Raw genomic sequence first — 13736 nt, 5'->3', positions numbered from 1 at the left:
CTGACAATTTACTCGAGCGCAGAGGTTATTAGCCTCTACCTCGAGGGTGCGAATTGAACGGCTGTTAACTGCCCAACACAGCCAAAACCTGGAACTATCCAAGAACTCCACCTACGCCGTTATTAGTCCGTTAGAGGAACTCATTAAGAGTTATGCCCAGAACTGCGGTGGAGTTTATTCATGGAAGCACAAATTTGGCTCAGCCTTATTCGAGTCGAAACCGTGTCACCCCAACCCAGCACCACTGAGCACACACAACTTCCGAGCGCACACAACGAGGGGGTAACTCATCCAAAATGAGCTTACCTCAACACCCCGTTTACAATGTACAAAACTGACTGTAAACACTTCCTAAGTGCAAAAAATAGATAATATAATATAATACAATAAAGTCAACATATTTGCAATCATTTGGCAATCTAATCACAGTTAAAAATCTAATAATCTTAAACTAATTCCAAAGAGACCAAACTCTCCATCGTTCACGACTACCTAGCGCGCGTTATAACGAGGTTAGGAGCGGCTCAACCAATCACGTTGGAGCTACACCTTGTCTCGTCCCAAGACACTAACTAAATCCTACAAACACCACAGCTAGACGAGATTCCATATTACGGTCGCGAAATAAATATTCGTTTACACATTGCTTAGTCATAAATAAATTATACCCTTTAGTTAATGAAATAATATCACAGTTAAATGAGATTCCTTGTTGCAGTCACAAAATAAATGTTACAACAATTGACTAGTCACTAACCTAGCACAGGATTAATAGAACGTACAAGTAAACAAAAAATATACCACGAAATAAGCATCCCGTCATATATGCTATCTGAAACCTAACGTCAGATGCGGCGAACGTAAAATTACGTAATATAACGATGCCTGGAATTCATATTCGATCATGAGATTCCTTGTTGCAGTCACAAAATAAATGTTACAACAATTGACTAGTCACTAACCTAGCACAGGATTAATAGAACGTACAAGTAAACAACAAATATGCCACGAAATAAGCATCCCGTCATATATGCTATATGAAACCTAACGTGTGATGCGGCGAACGTAAAATTACGTAATATAACGATGCCTGGAATTCATATTCGATCCGCGGCCTGGTGGTGCACGGAAGGTGGTGGTCAAGGCCGGAAGAGGACAAAGCCGAGTGGTGCACGGCTGATTGGTGTAGTGTAGGTCCGGAGAGATCCAAGGCGTTCGATTAAGGGCTTATTGGTGCACAAAATTTGTGGTGCACGGCTGCGCTCCCGGTTGTAGCGGGACACGAAAACCCGTGGCGATTAGGGTTAAAAATTGGCCTGAGAAATACCGGTCGTTCCTCTATATATCCGTATAACTGGCAAACGAAGGCGAAATCGAAAAAAATTGTCGAGCTAAACATCATTGTTGGGAGGTTAGGTTTTCAAATACGAAGTTTCGTTCGAATCTGTTCAGTATTTTAGGAGAAATTCTATGCTCACTACAAATTTGAGCATGTATTGCTGTTTAAATCACGAATGTTGGAAAAATGAAAAAAATTGCAAACGAAGGCAAAATTAAAAAAATTGCCACGAGCTAATATAATAATATAATATATAATATAATATAATAGCGGTTTCAGCGTTAATTAGGCCGTAGGCCTGTCGCCGATTCTTAACATCGCAGAACGTTCACAGCTTCATGTGGTCTCGAACACACAACTCACTGCTCCAATTCTGCTGTGCTTAACCGCCCGGCCTCCTCGCCGATTCTGACCAGAAACTGGCGCACAGAGCTGGGATCGAACCCGCACCTCTCTGCGCCAATCTTGGTTCTCTGAACTTTAACCACTGGGCCACCCTGCCACTGTGGGAGTTTCACTAATCATCACCATTGGGAGTTTAGATTTCTATATTCAAAGTTTCGTTCAAATCTGTACAGTAATTTAGAAGAAATTGGAATTGGGATGCGTGGTGACCTACGGTCACGACCTTTAAATTGGTCATACACGCTGCCTAAAAAACTTTTACTAGCATCAAAAAAAATTAAAAGTTCACACTCTTATGTTAACAAAAAAATTCAAATATACCATATTCACAGCTGTCCTAAGAAAAAATATAAAAATTTGACAATCGCAAAAAATTAAAACCACGTACTAAAACAATTCGGCACGTTCACACGTCTTCCCACCCTCCCCTCTCTCAACCCTCCATTCCTCAAGAATCCACTCTTATCATCCTCCTCCTCTCCCTCATCCTCCTCCTCTCCCTCATCCTCCTCCTCTCCCTCATCCTCCACACGTTTTCCAAATATCTCTTCACACTCTCAAACATAGCCGCAGTTGCTCCCTCAGACAGACCCGTAATTATCGCCATCCACTCATCGCTTGTTCTCTCATGCCCCACCTTCTCCTTTCATTCCACCTGTATGTACGTCCATTCACACCTAGCGCGCCTGCCCTAACACAAAACAGAAGGTCCCCACCTCTACTACCATCATACATACATTCATATTTTGGCATCGCTTTCATCTGATACAGTCTTAGAGAGTCCTTTCCCTCCATTCCTTGCTTCCATACCTTCAGCCTATAGTCTTTCACTCGCTCATTTATTTCTCTTTTCCACTCTTTCATCCCACTCTATCCCAATCGCACCCCGTACTGTCACCACCCATTCGTCCTTTGGCCCAGCGGGCCTTTGGCGCACCCATGCTTCATGCATGCCACACTTACGCACCACTGCCCGACATCTGCGTGCCCATTTGCTCACCTTCATGTTCCATATATACATCTTTCGAGCCCAACGTTCATCATCCATTCGCTCCAGTCTCACTTTATACCTCAAAACTGCTCTCATTCTTCTTTCCTTGAAGGTACTCTTGAAGGTAAATGTCGTGCTCACTGCAAATTTCGGCACTTATCGTTATATAACTTACGATTGAAGATGAAATTTGAACAATTTTTACCAGCTAGACATCACCGTTAGGTCTTAATGAATATGTTTACCAAGTTTCATCGAGCTACGTTCATTTCTTCGGGAGATATTCCTTGCTCACTGAATTTGGGGAGACCGGTCGTAAATTTGTCCGAGACGTAAAAATCCTAGCGGTAAAATGCAGTTAACAAATGTAACGTGTCTCGATGCTTGTGCCTAATTTGCGAAATGCTTTTGAAATGGACCTAAAATGCGATGCTAGGACTTTGATATTGCCCTTATGCCATGAGTTAGAAACTTTATGTATAAATGATATTTGTTACGATGATAAAATACTGCTATTCAAATCTTTCTTTCTTATTTCATTCGCACCTATCTATCAATTACAAAAATATAGCACTGGAATGAAGGAAATAAATTATTTACATTCAAAAATTTTACAAGATATTCGCAAATATTAAAACATGTTATTTCATGTTAGCGGTAAATGAGTTCGGATACCGGATTCAGAAACGAAGTCTTATTTTTTACAAGTTCACCGAAATTCCTATTTGAGAAATTGGTCACCGATAACTCCAACATTTTATTAACATTTCATTGATGTTGATCATTTTTAATCGTCAAATCAGCTATACAAAATTTATTTCATTCCTAATACTTTCAAATTTAACACAGAGCACTGTAATCGAACAAAGTGGCTTGGGTTTCGCATTAGCGTCAGACTCAGGCATGCGGATACGCTGCTGTGAAAGCTTAGGCAAAGTAAGCCGCTAAAAATAGCGATGATACTATGGTGATATTTGCGAGCTGTGGGAGAGTGAGCTACAATTTGATCATTGGGTTATTAGCTCGGCGTCAAAGCCCTATTTCTTTGTGCAATCTGAAATTATTACAGAAAATGCCTTTTTATGCTGTTGCAAAAGGTGTGGTTCCTGGTATTTACACCGACTGGTAAGTTTAAACACGCTGAAACTCAGTTTCACTGAAAGGGTGGATGTCTGTCAGTCGACAGTCGCATTGTTTTACTATCAATTTTTACTTAGTATGCCCTTGTATTGAACCATATATATAGTTTGAATAAGTTAAATACTGAATTCTCATTCCAAATTTGACTGCATGTCATTAAAAAGACTGAATTACTATTGTGTACTGACACTGACAGGAATTTAAAACTAAAAGCAAAGTAAATAGCCAGAATATTAACAATTTCTTAAGAATGAATGAAACGTTTTGGAGTCCAGCTGGACCAGCTCCATTGCCAGTTCAGCAGTTCAAAAGTTTATAGGTAACCTATAAGAAAAGCAGAATCAATTAGAAAACTAAATTCACATCAAAGATAAAAAGATACCTAAATTGACAAAATAAAAAACAAATACACATAAGTTGACTGTTGACAGGCCTATCTAGTATCTACCTATGGCTATTTACATTTTCAAAGGGATAGGAGCTGAACTGCTGAAGGCTGCCCGGTGCGGGGTGGTGCTTGCTGCATTTAAACTTGGCTTCCGTTAAAAAATATACAGAGATTTTAAAATCCTTAGATCAGCAACACTGGTCCCGGTCACTTCCGGATCCGGTTGTCACGGGTTGTGTAAGCTAAAACTCTAAAATCACTATCGGAAAACTGGAACATTGCACTGCTCCTGCTGAGTGCTTGGCAATTTGGCATGGACATGCTCAACTGAATGAGGAGGATGCGCAAGTACCGTAAAATGGGGTAACTTAGACCGGCGGGGTAACTTAGACCACTTTTCGTTTTTTTAACAAAAACCCCCACAACTCAAAAACTATTTGACATAGAAAAATTTTGTTGATGGGCATTAAAGGCCTAATACTGAGGCTACATAACACAATAGAAAGATCTAAAAAATTTGCATATCTAATAGGTTAAAAAATTAAAAATGTGACCCACAAAAAAAAGCTATTATTTNAATGATCTCACCAGGTGGCATGCATTGTCTCTCTTTGGATCTCAATATTTTCCCACTAGATGGCCAAGACCTAGTGTTTTGGCAGTATTTTGATGCGTAAATGTATGACGTCACCATTTCAACCATCAACAAACGCATGGAACTAAAACAAAGCTTAATATAAAGGAAAAGCTGGAGAGGTGACGAAATTACCCACGATGTCGGAATATACCGCGTTTACCCTACATCTAATTAAGAAATTCATGTCTAGGCAATATAATGAAGTTGCTTCTGATTGTGACAGTAGCGGTAGGAACCTGATTTATTATTCTTTTCCCTACTTTGGTAAAGTATCTGAGACTATGGTTAAGGAATTGAAAGTTTTGATCAATATATATATATATAAATATCTTCCAAATTTTAATTTGTAAGTGATATTGGTGAATAACTTCAAAATCAGCTTGTTCATCAAGTATAAAGATGCTCTTCGTCTTTTTATGCATTCATCTCTAAGACTCTAGTATATGGATACGGTACAGTTGCTGTTGATGTTCCCCAAGTTCTGGTCAAGCCTGCGGCCTGGAAGCCCACGCCGTGCAAGAAAGCCGACCTCCGAGCTGGCTTGGACCATAACTGCATGATGGATGTTATGCCTGCCTGGAGCCTGGGTGCTGCCAGCTCCAGGCACTCGAGCAGAAGATGCTTGACAGTGTGGGGGAGTGAATGAAATTGGGGGCGCAGGTCTGTTTGAGTGCTGTCCAGGCGGTGTTTGTAAGAGTTTAGTAAGGGATGGTGACCGCAGCAGAGTATGTTGAGGTGCACCCTGTCTGCACGGCTCAACTGCTGTTCTGTATGGCTGATGTCTGGCGGTATGTCATCAATGATGCTGTTAATTGGTAGATTCAAGAGTGCGTTCCAGGTTAGGTGTACGTGACTGTGTGTATGTGTTTAATGAAGTTGGCTGGGTCTGTGGGTGGAGGTATGGAATTAGTTATTGTGAGATAGTAGTTGTATGGACTATGGAGTGTTGGCAATTTGTCTGGGTGTAGGGGGTAGGTACTGAAAGGATATGGATACAGTTGTGCACATCAGCATATGTCAGTATGACGTCTTGCTATTTTTACGCAAGGGTGGCAGAGCATAAGGGCAGAAGTTTTATGACGGGAACATTACTTGCACATCCTCCTCATTCAGCTGTGCGCGTCCATGCCAAGCAGTGCAATGTTCCGGTGTTCGATAGTGATTTTAGAGCTCTGGCTTACATGACTGGTGTTGCAGACCTAAATATTTTAGAATCCCTGTATATTTTTAAACAGAAACCAAGTTTAAATGCAGCCTTCAGCTCCAAACCCCTTGAAATTGTAAATAAATAGGCCTGTCACCTTATGTGTATTTGTTTTTATTTTGTCAATTTACATTTTATCTTTGATGAGAATTTAGTTTTATAATTGTTTCTGCTTTCCTTATAGGTTTTGAACTTTTGAACTGATGATGGAGCTGGACACCAAAACGTTTTCATTCTGAAGAAATGCTTAATGGTTTCACTTGTTCATAAACAAGTTTGGGCTCATTTTAAAGGCCTTTGCAAGGGCTATCATGTGGTATTACTGAAAAAATTCCATATGCTGTTGTTGTTGTTGTTGACCCTCCCCGCCTCGCTTCATGGCGCGAGGCGGGGCCTAGACCCAGTTCTGGGGCCAGCCAAGTCGGTCGCCCCAGCGGGCCAGCAGCCCTGCAGCGTTTACAGGGTCCGACCAAAGGTCACCCACCGACAGGGATGTGGGCATTTCAGGGCATCAGGCCGGCAGCACCAAAAAACATGGGCTTCGGGTCCCCCTTTCGGGGGACGGGGAGAGATTTGCTGTCGATTTGGGCCCGTATCCGGGCCGCGCTCCAACCGCAAGCAGGCCGACAGCATTTGGAGCAATTCCATATGCTCTTCGTAGGTGCCAGACACAAAATAAAAGCATCCCTAATTGCCCCTGGGACTGGGGTAATCCAGGACACTTGAAATAAAACTTATGCAGAGTTTACTCATGATCTCCTCCTCTTCTTCATGAGTGTACTCATGATCTCCTCCTCCTTTTCCTTCTTAGATGATGTAGATGTAGAATAAATGAAATTTTCTGCAATTTTTACTTGTTTTTACTTTATTATTGATATATTACCAATTTACCATTGCCATACATTACCTATTGTATTATTGATGTGATATTATATATATACTGTATCCATAGACATGGCCAATATGCCATTGAGCATTGAGTTGACAACAACCTTGTCCACTGCAAGCTTCATATCATCAGCCATATAGCATTTCTTCTGTATCTGTAAGCTTACAGGATGGCTTGTAATTTTGCACCATTTTAATTGGTTCAAGTGAATTCACTAAAAGTCTATAACAAAGAAAAAGATTATTAAAAACATACCTGAAACAGAAAGGAATACTATTTTAGTGACAACTATCATATTTTATGGAGAAATAAATCATAGTTAAGGTTAATTTCTTTTCATTCTATTTTGACCAGTGCACAATCTATCTATGTCATTCTATGCACAATTTTCTGATGACCAAAAATGCATTAATTTTTTGTTGACTGAAATTTTTTCTGCTGAACAAGGTAAATGTAATCAAAATCCTTTGTTTTTAACTGATTTTTTTATTAATGAAGTCTTAGCTAACCAAGGTTATACTGAAAATGCATTTTTAGGGGTATCCCTTATTACCCCATCTTGCAGAAATGGCCACCATTTTTTGGGGGATGAGCTATGCAAATTCTGTCAATCATGTTTTTAAGCCAACACCAGTGTGCAACTTTTATGTAAGTAAAAGTTTTTTAATGCAGCAAAAAAAATTTTTTTACTAGGGTACGGTACAGACCTTACAGAGGTAATCTTCTAAAATCTCATTTTTCACACTTTTTTGAGGGATTTTTCAGAGGTAGCAAATGTATGATTTCTTAACTTGCTTTATGCTACATAGTTAGGAAAACTGTTGAAACTTAATGCCACCATTTTTAGTTCTGCAATATTTTAGTTTAATTGCTACAACATTTCTACGAAATGTGGGACAACCGTCCTGATTTATCCTGCTCATCCCTCATTCCCCCGTTTGATGGTAGGTATATACAATGGTAACTTGATTGTCATTGCCAATAATTCATACTTCTTATAATTGGTTTTCCATTACATTTTGTGTTAGTAGTTAATCAATCATACAAGGCCTAATACCTACTACTATGACTTGCATAAGTACTATTAAATTGCTTTATGTTAGATACATATTAAAACTTTTCATTTGCAGGGTGGAATTTGATGAAGTTTTTACATAATCAGATGCATATCTCTTGTTAAATCATTAGACATGAAACTGACCTTCCATTTTACTTGGAGAGTATTTTTAGTTTAAGCATATTTTAGTTTAAGCATATATGAATTACATTGCCTATATTTAAATCATTACAACTAGATTGTTTGACTGTTAAAATTAAAATTTTCTATTCTGCAGATTTAAGAGGAAAAAAACAATGTTCTAATGCGTTTAGAACCATGTCATATTTAAACAAAATATTTTACTTTAGAGCTGGCAGATTTTGATTTCAATCACTATACCTGAATTTGAGATGTCCTGTTCTCTAATATCTTTGTAGAAACACTATTTTTAATGCTGTAACCGCATTGGACAAAGCTTCATATTAATTTGTGGAATGTCATCTAACAAGTACTGTTGCTGTGTGCAGGCCCACGTGTCAGAAACAAGTGCAAGGATTTCGAGGCCCACAATTCAAGAAATTTGATACTCAAGAAGAGGCTGAAGAATTCATTGCCCTGCGAACTGGCGGGGTAGTAGACAAGAGGAAGGCTGGAGTTCTTAGCGAAAAGCAAGACTCTGAATCATCTAAGTCAAATGATGGTGAATCTACTTCTAAAGAAAAACCAGCCAAGAAGAAGAAAATTGATGATGGATCAGGTACCTACTTTGAGAAATACCTTACAGTTGTAAACTAACTTTTGAGACTATGTTAATACACAGTAAATTTGATCAATTGAACTTCTTCATGACATGTGATTTGCCTTATACATTTGATTGGCTTTGCTTAAATAATGCAGAATTAAATGTATACTGTTAAATTTTTTTTGGGGGGGGGGGATTTGAGAAAACCAAGAAAATTGCCATTTGTGCCATTTCCTGTAAGTGAACCACAAAAAATTGCAGAAGTATCTCCTATTTGGTTAAAAATCTAAATAATTTCCAATGAAAGATTCCATAGACCAAGTTTCATGAGGTACCATATCTGTATTGAAGATATATTTTTTCAGGCAAAGTTGAATGGTTATGGTCTTTGAATGGTCTTAGTGTGAAAGTTGAAAATCTTTCTAGATATATGGTCACTACCTAATACTCATTAGAATGCAATTTTTTAATCTTGAGTTTCTTGTATCATAAAAATTAGTTTTAAACAATGTCTTCAACTTGGTCATCTGAGTATGATGATGTAAACCTACCTACATCATAACATACAAATTTTTTGCAAAAAAAGTCTGGAAACTCAGCCTAAACTGGAAATTGAATCTGAATAGGCACTAATCATTACCTACCATTTTTAAGGGTGTTCAATAACACTGCACACCACCTTGCTTCTCTTATTATTCTGACTGTTCTAAATATATTAAATGGGGAATTATTTCTTGCTTCTTGACCAGCTGTATAACCTTTTAAGTATTGCTGTTATCAATATTAAAATCATCGCATGCTCTACTAATGCTTCATAAATATAATTGATAACCATTGCAGTGATTAATATTCAAATCCTTGCATGCTCTACTAATGCTTCATTCCTTTTGACATTGTGGCACCCTGCCTTGAATGTTACTTGAAACACATCAGGCAATACAGACACTTGCTTGCCTCCTGAACTGCTGTCCTTAAGGCAAGATTTGAGAAGAATGCAGCGTGAGTTGTCACAGCTGCATGACCGATTCGACAAATATGTTGCAGCTGTGACTGGGCATGAAGGCAAATCAGAGCCTGAGCCTCAAAAAAGCAAGGGGAAGAAGAGAGCCCTCAGCAGTGAGGAGCAAGAAAAGGAGGCAGCTCCTTACAAAGGCGACAGTGGCATCAAGAAGAGAGTGTTGGCTAAGCCTATACCTGATAAGGTGTGTGCTACATTTTAAGTGGATGGAATGCTTAGAAAATCTATTCAACAATTAATTTAATTTGAATATCTAAATTTATTTTCTTAGTAAATTCTGATGGAGGAATGGTAAAACAACAGTAAAAATATTTTCCTTCGTCTTATTTGGATTGTAATAATTTGTTGTATCTGTGCAGAAACTTTTTCAACTGGATGAAGATGGCAATGTTGTGGTGTACACCGACGGCTGCTGTGAGATGAATGGCAGGCATGGTGCCAGAGCTGGCATTGGTGTCTATTTTGGTGAAGAAAACCCAATGTATGTTTTTATCTTGAATCAATATTTTTCTCAATTGCAATAAGGGTGAGGATAGAGAGAATATGTATGAGAATGCTTATTATCAATTATGAATAGTGGGATAAATTTTGGTGAATAAAATTCCGTGTGTTTTATATTTCTATTGGTCAATGAATTCAATACCTACCTAAATACAATGCTCTCTACAAGAATATGTGGACAAAACTATTTGTGCTATTTCTCTATAAACTACTTTGGTGATTAAAGTAATGTCCAGGAAACTTGATTAGTTGTTCATTATTTGGACCTTAGTTCATTTATCAAGAACTGTAAATTTTGCGACAAAAGAGTTTTAAGTTAATATGAAATGAATTTAGGTAGAACCCTTCTAATGCTTCCCTAACTGTTTTTTTCCTGCATACCTAACATTTGCATTGTCCTTTGCATGTTCACAAACCTAAATTTGAGTAAATTCAATTATTAATTTTATTAAAAATGAATGTTGCCATTTGTGTGGACATCACTTTACAAAGCTATGACTTTTCTCAGAAGTTCAAGAAGTTTGTTTCAGAAAAATCAATGCCTTTCATAAAATCTACGATTTTTTAGACAATTTACATGTTTTGCAGGAATGTGTCAGAGCCAGTGCGTGGTCGCGCGACAAACAACACTGCTGAAATCCAGGCCATCACATATGCCCTGGAGCTGATCAAGAGAGCAGGTAGCAAAAATGTGTTCAAAAACTTCCCGTGTCTTTGATACAAAATATATATGAAATGTATGCCTTGATATAATACTACAGCGATAACTGTTATTGTCCTGCCTGTTGCTGATTCTAGACATTGTCTGATTTCACATCCAGCTGGGCTTTGCAGTTTGTGGTCAACTGCATATCACTGATCCCTCATTACAGGCTTTGACAAGGCAGTGATCAACACAGACTCGCAGTTTGTGATCAACTGCATATCACTGATCCCTCGTTACAGGCTTTGACAAGGCAGTGATCAACACAGACTCGCAGTTTGTGATCAACTGCATGACGTCGTGGCTGAGCGGCTGGAAGAAGCGAGGCTGGAAGAAGAGCGACGGCAGTGAAGTCATCAACAAGGAGGATCTCATCGACCTCGACCGGGCGTCCGATGGACTCATGGTCAAATATGTGCGTTGATGGGCGGCACTCTATGGGCAGCAATTCCGTATTCATAAAAAAATTTAGTGAAAATATTTATCTGCGTAGGTAGTAAATTTTTTTTAAGCAAGCCTTTGTTTCTGAAATAAACACGTATTTCTTTTGTTTCTGAAGGGAATGTTTTTCCTGAGGGAAATGTTTGTTTCTGAAGCAAACATGTGTTCTTGAAATGAACGTGTTTCTGAAGTGAACGTTTGTTTATGAAGGAAACGTGTGTTTCTGAAGGAAACATTTGTTTTTGAAGATATGTGTGTTTATGAAGCAAACGTTTATTTCTGGAGTGAACGTTTGTTTCTGAAGCAAACATGTGCTGATGAACGATTGCTTAGGATACAAACATGCGTTGGGGCGGTAGACTATAACTCTGAACGCAGCATTTAGCTGCCTTGGCTGCCTCTAGTCTTTATGAGCCACGAAGTCATAGCTGTAATTTTGGGCACTATTGTGGTTTAATGTCAAAATATGAATCCTTATTGACCTATGAATGAAATGCAATTTCTTCATTACACATCCAAGTTACCTGGCGCGGAAAACTCGCTTACAAATGTGCTGAATTCTTTTCATTTGTCACTGTTGCTATGCCGATTTGGCAGTTCTGTTGATGGCATCAAACATAAAATAAGCGTTGAGGTAAAAGTGAGGAAGCGGCTTTAAATATACAATAAATTAATTTTTGTTGAAAGACTTTCAATGTTGCAAGTCAGTTAATTGGACCGATCGCAGGCATTCATTCAGTCTGCTAAAACTGCTCGTGGTTTTATCCAAGTTATAAATGATTCGTGAGTTTATTGCTGTTCAGCAAAAATATTTCACACACTAATGTGATGACCGTGAAGTTCTGTCCTTGATTTTTATTTCCTAATTTCCGAAGTCTTAATATTTTATACTGTAACATCCTCAGTTTTATGTACTCGAATCTTGAATTTAATGCTGTAAAAACTAGAAAATTTGTTCCGGTAGTAACTATTATTCACGTTTTATGTTTTTTGACAGAACCACGTGAAGGGCCACAGCGGCCTGCACGGCAACGAGCGAGCAGACCAGCTCGCCAAGGAGGGGGCCAAGTCTTACGATGCCAACGCCACGGAGTGATGACATGATGGCAGGGTCTGTTGCGGGTCTGGTGGTGACAATTTTGGTCCTGTGTGGCGAATATTGCCCATGCCATGCTAATATTTGGTCCCATGATGCAAGTACTGGTTATGTGAGGCGAATATTGGATCCATGATGCGAGTACTGGTCATGTGAGGCTAATATTGGTCCTATGATGCAAGTACTGGTTATGTGAGACTAATATTGGATCCATGATGCGAGTACTGGTCATGTGAGGCTAATATTGGTCCCATGCTGCGACTACTGGTTATGTAAGACTAATATTGGTCCCATGATGAGAGTACTGGTCATGTGATGCGTATATTGGTTATGCTGCGCACAGCAGTGCGATGCGAGTAGATTATTACGGTGCTCTTGCGATCCGAAGGTGATGCCTTGAAAATTTTGTGGTGATCATACGAATCCTGATCTTGAATCATCGGGGATTATAACTTATTATTGGTATTAACTCGAGGATGATGGCTTATTATCGATATATTCACGATTCTTTCGTTACCCGAATAGTGTATGTAATTTGAACGACTCAAGTTTTTACCATCATATTTTTGTCTGCAAAATTCATAGCTATTCATTCAATGCCACAACGTAGTAAATTTATTCAGTGCGTCTTCTCTATTGAAAGGAATGATGCATTCATGAATAGATGTACTATCCACGAATGACGATGGATTCTTTATGGAGATATGCAGGGTGAATGACAGCAGGCTTTATCTCTGCTGCTATATACTTCTTACGAACTGCCTCATTTTGTCTACGTCCATAGTTTCTTCAACTTTATTGACGGTTGTTTTAGAATTATCCCAAATGATGTCAATTAATAAAGTTTATTATCTCTTAATGCAAGATAATGATAGTGACAACTGATAAACCTTATCATGGCCCCGTTCAGGTCAATTACTTGAGTAATAGATTATTCGTGGGTAACCACTCATCAAAGCGATGCCCGTTGATAATTATTAGTCTGTCTTCCAACCGTAATCTTATTTGTCGGATTAACGACGCCGGTTTAATTATACGTTATTTACGTTATTTGAATTTGACGTTATTTACGTTATTTGATACGTTATTTGAATCAGGTGCGCTCAACGTTTCTAAAACGGTATGTTACTATATTGTTCAGTAATGTTGATAGGACTAACAAATTTCCTATTTTTACATTTACATTAAGAAATACTTTGATTC

At 38.6% G+C, this 13736-nt stretch overlaps 1 protein-coding gene across 1 annotated transcript; it reads left to right on the top strand.

The window, feature by feature from the left end:
• Positions 1-3604: 3604 nt before the first annotated feature.
• LOC108681875 (ribonuclease H1) lies at positions 3605-13566 on the top strand. Its single transcript, XM_047879717.1, has 7 exons — positions 3605-3860; positions 8560-8789; positions 9708-9976; positions 10152-10273; positions 10882-10973; positions 11239-11411; positions 12435-13566. Exons 1-7 carry the CDS (start codon positions 3700-3702, stop codon positions 12531-12533), a joined length of 1146 nt encoding a protein of 381 aa, XP_047735673.1. The 5' UTR covers positions 3605-3699; the 3' UTR covers positions 12534-13566.
• Positions 13567-13736: the final 170 nt, after the last annotated feature.

This window comes from Hyalella azteca, unplaced genomic scaffold (assembly GCF_000764305.2).
Source record: "Hyalella azteca isolate HAZT.00-mixed unplaced genomic scaffold, Hazt_2.0.2 contig3653, whole genome shotgun sequence".
Taxonomy (NCBI): domain Eukaryota; kingdom Metazoa; phylum Arthropoda; class Malacostraca; order Amphipoda; family Hyalellidae; genus Hyalella; species Hyalella azteca.
This window is presented reverse-complemented; position numbering and strand designations above follow the sequence as displayed.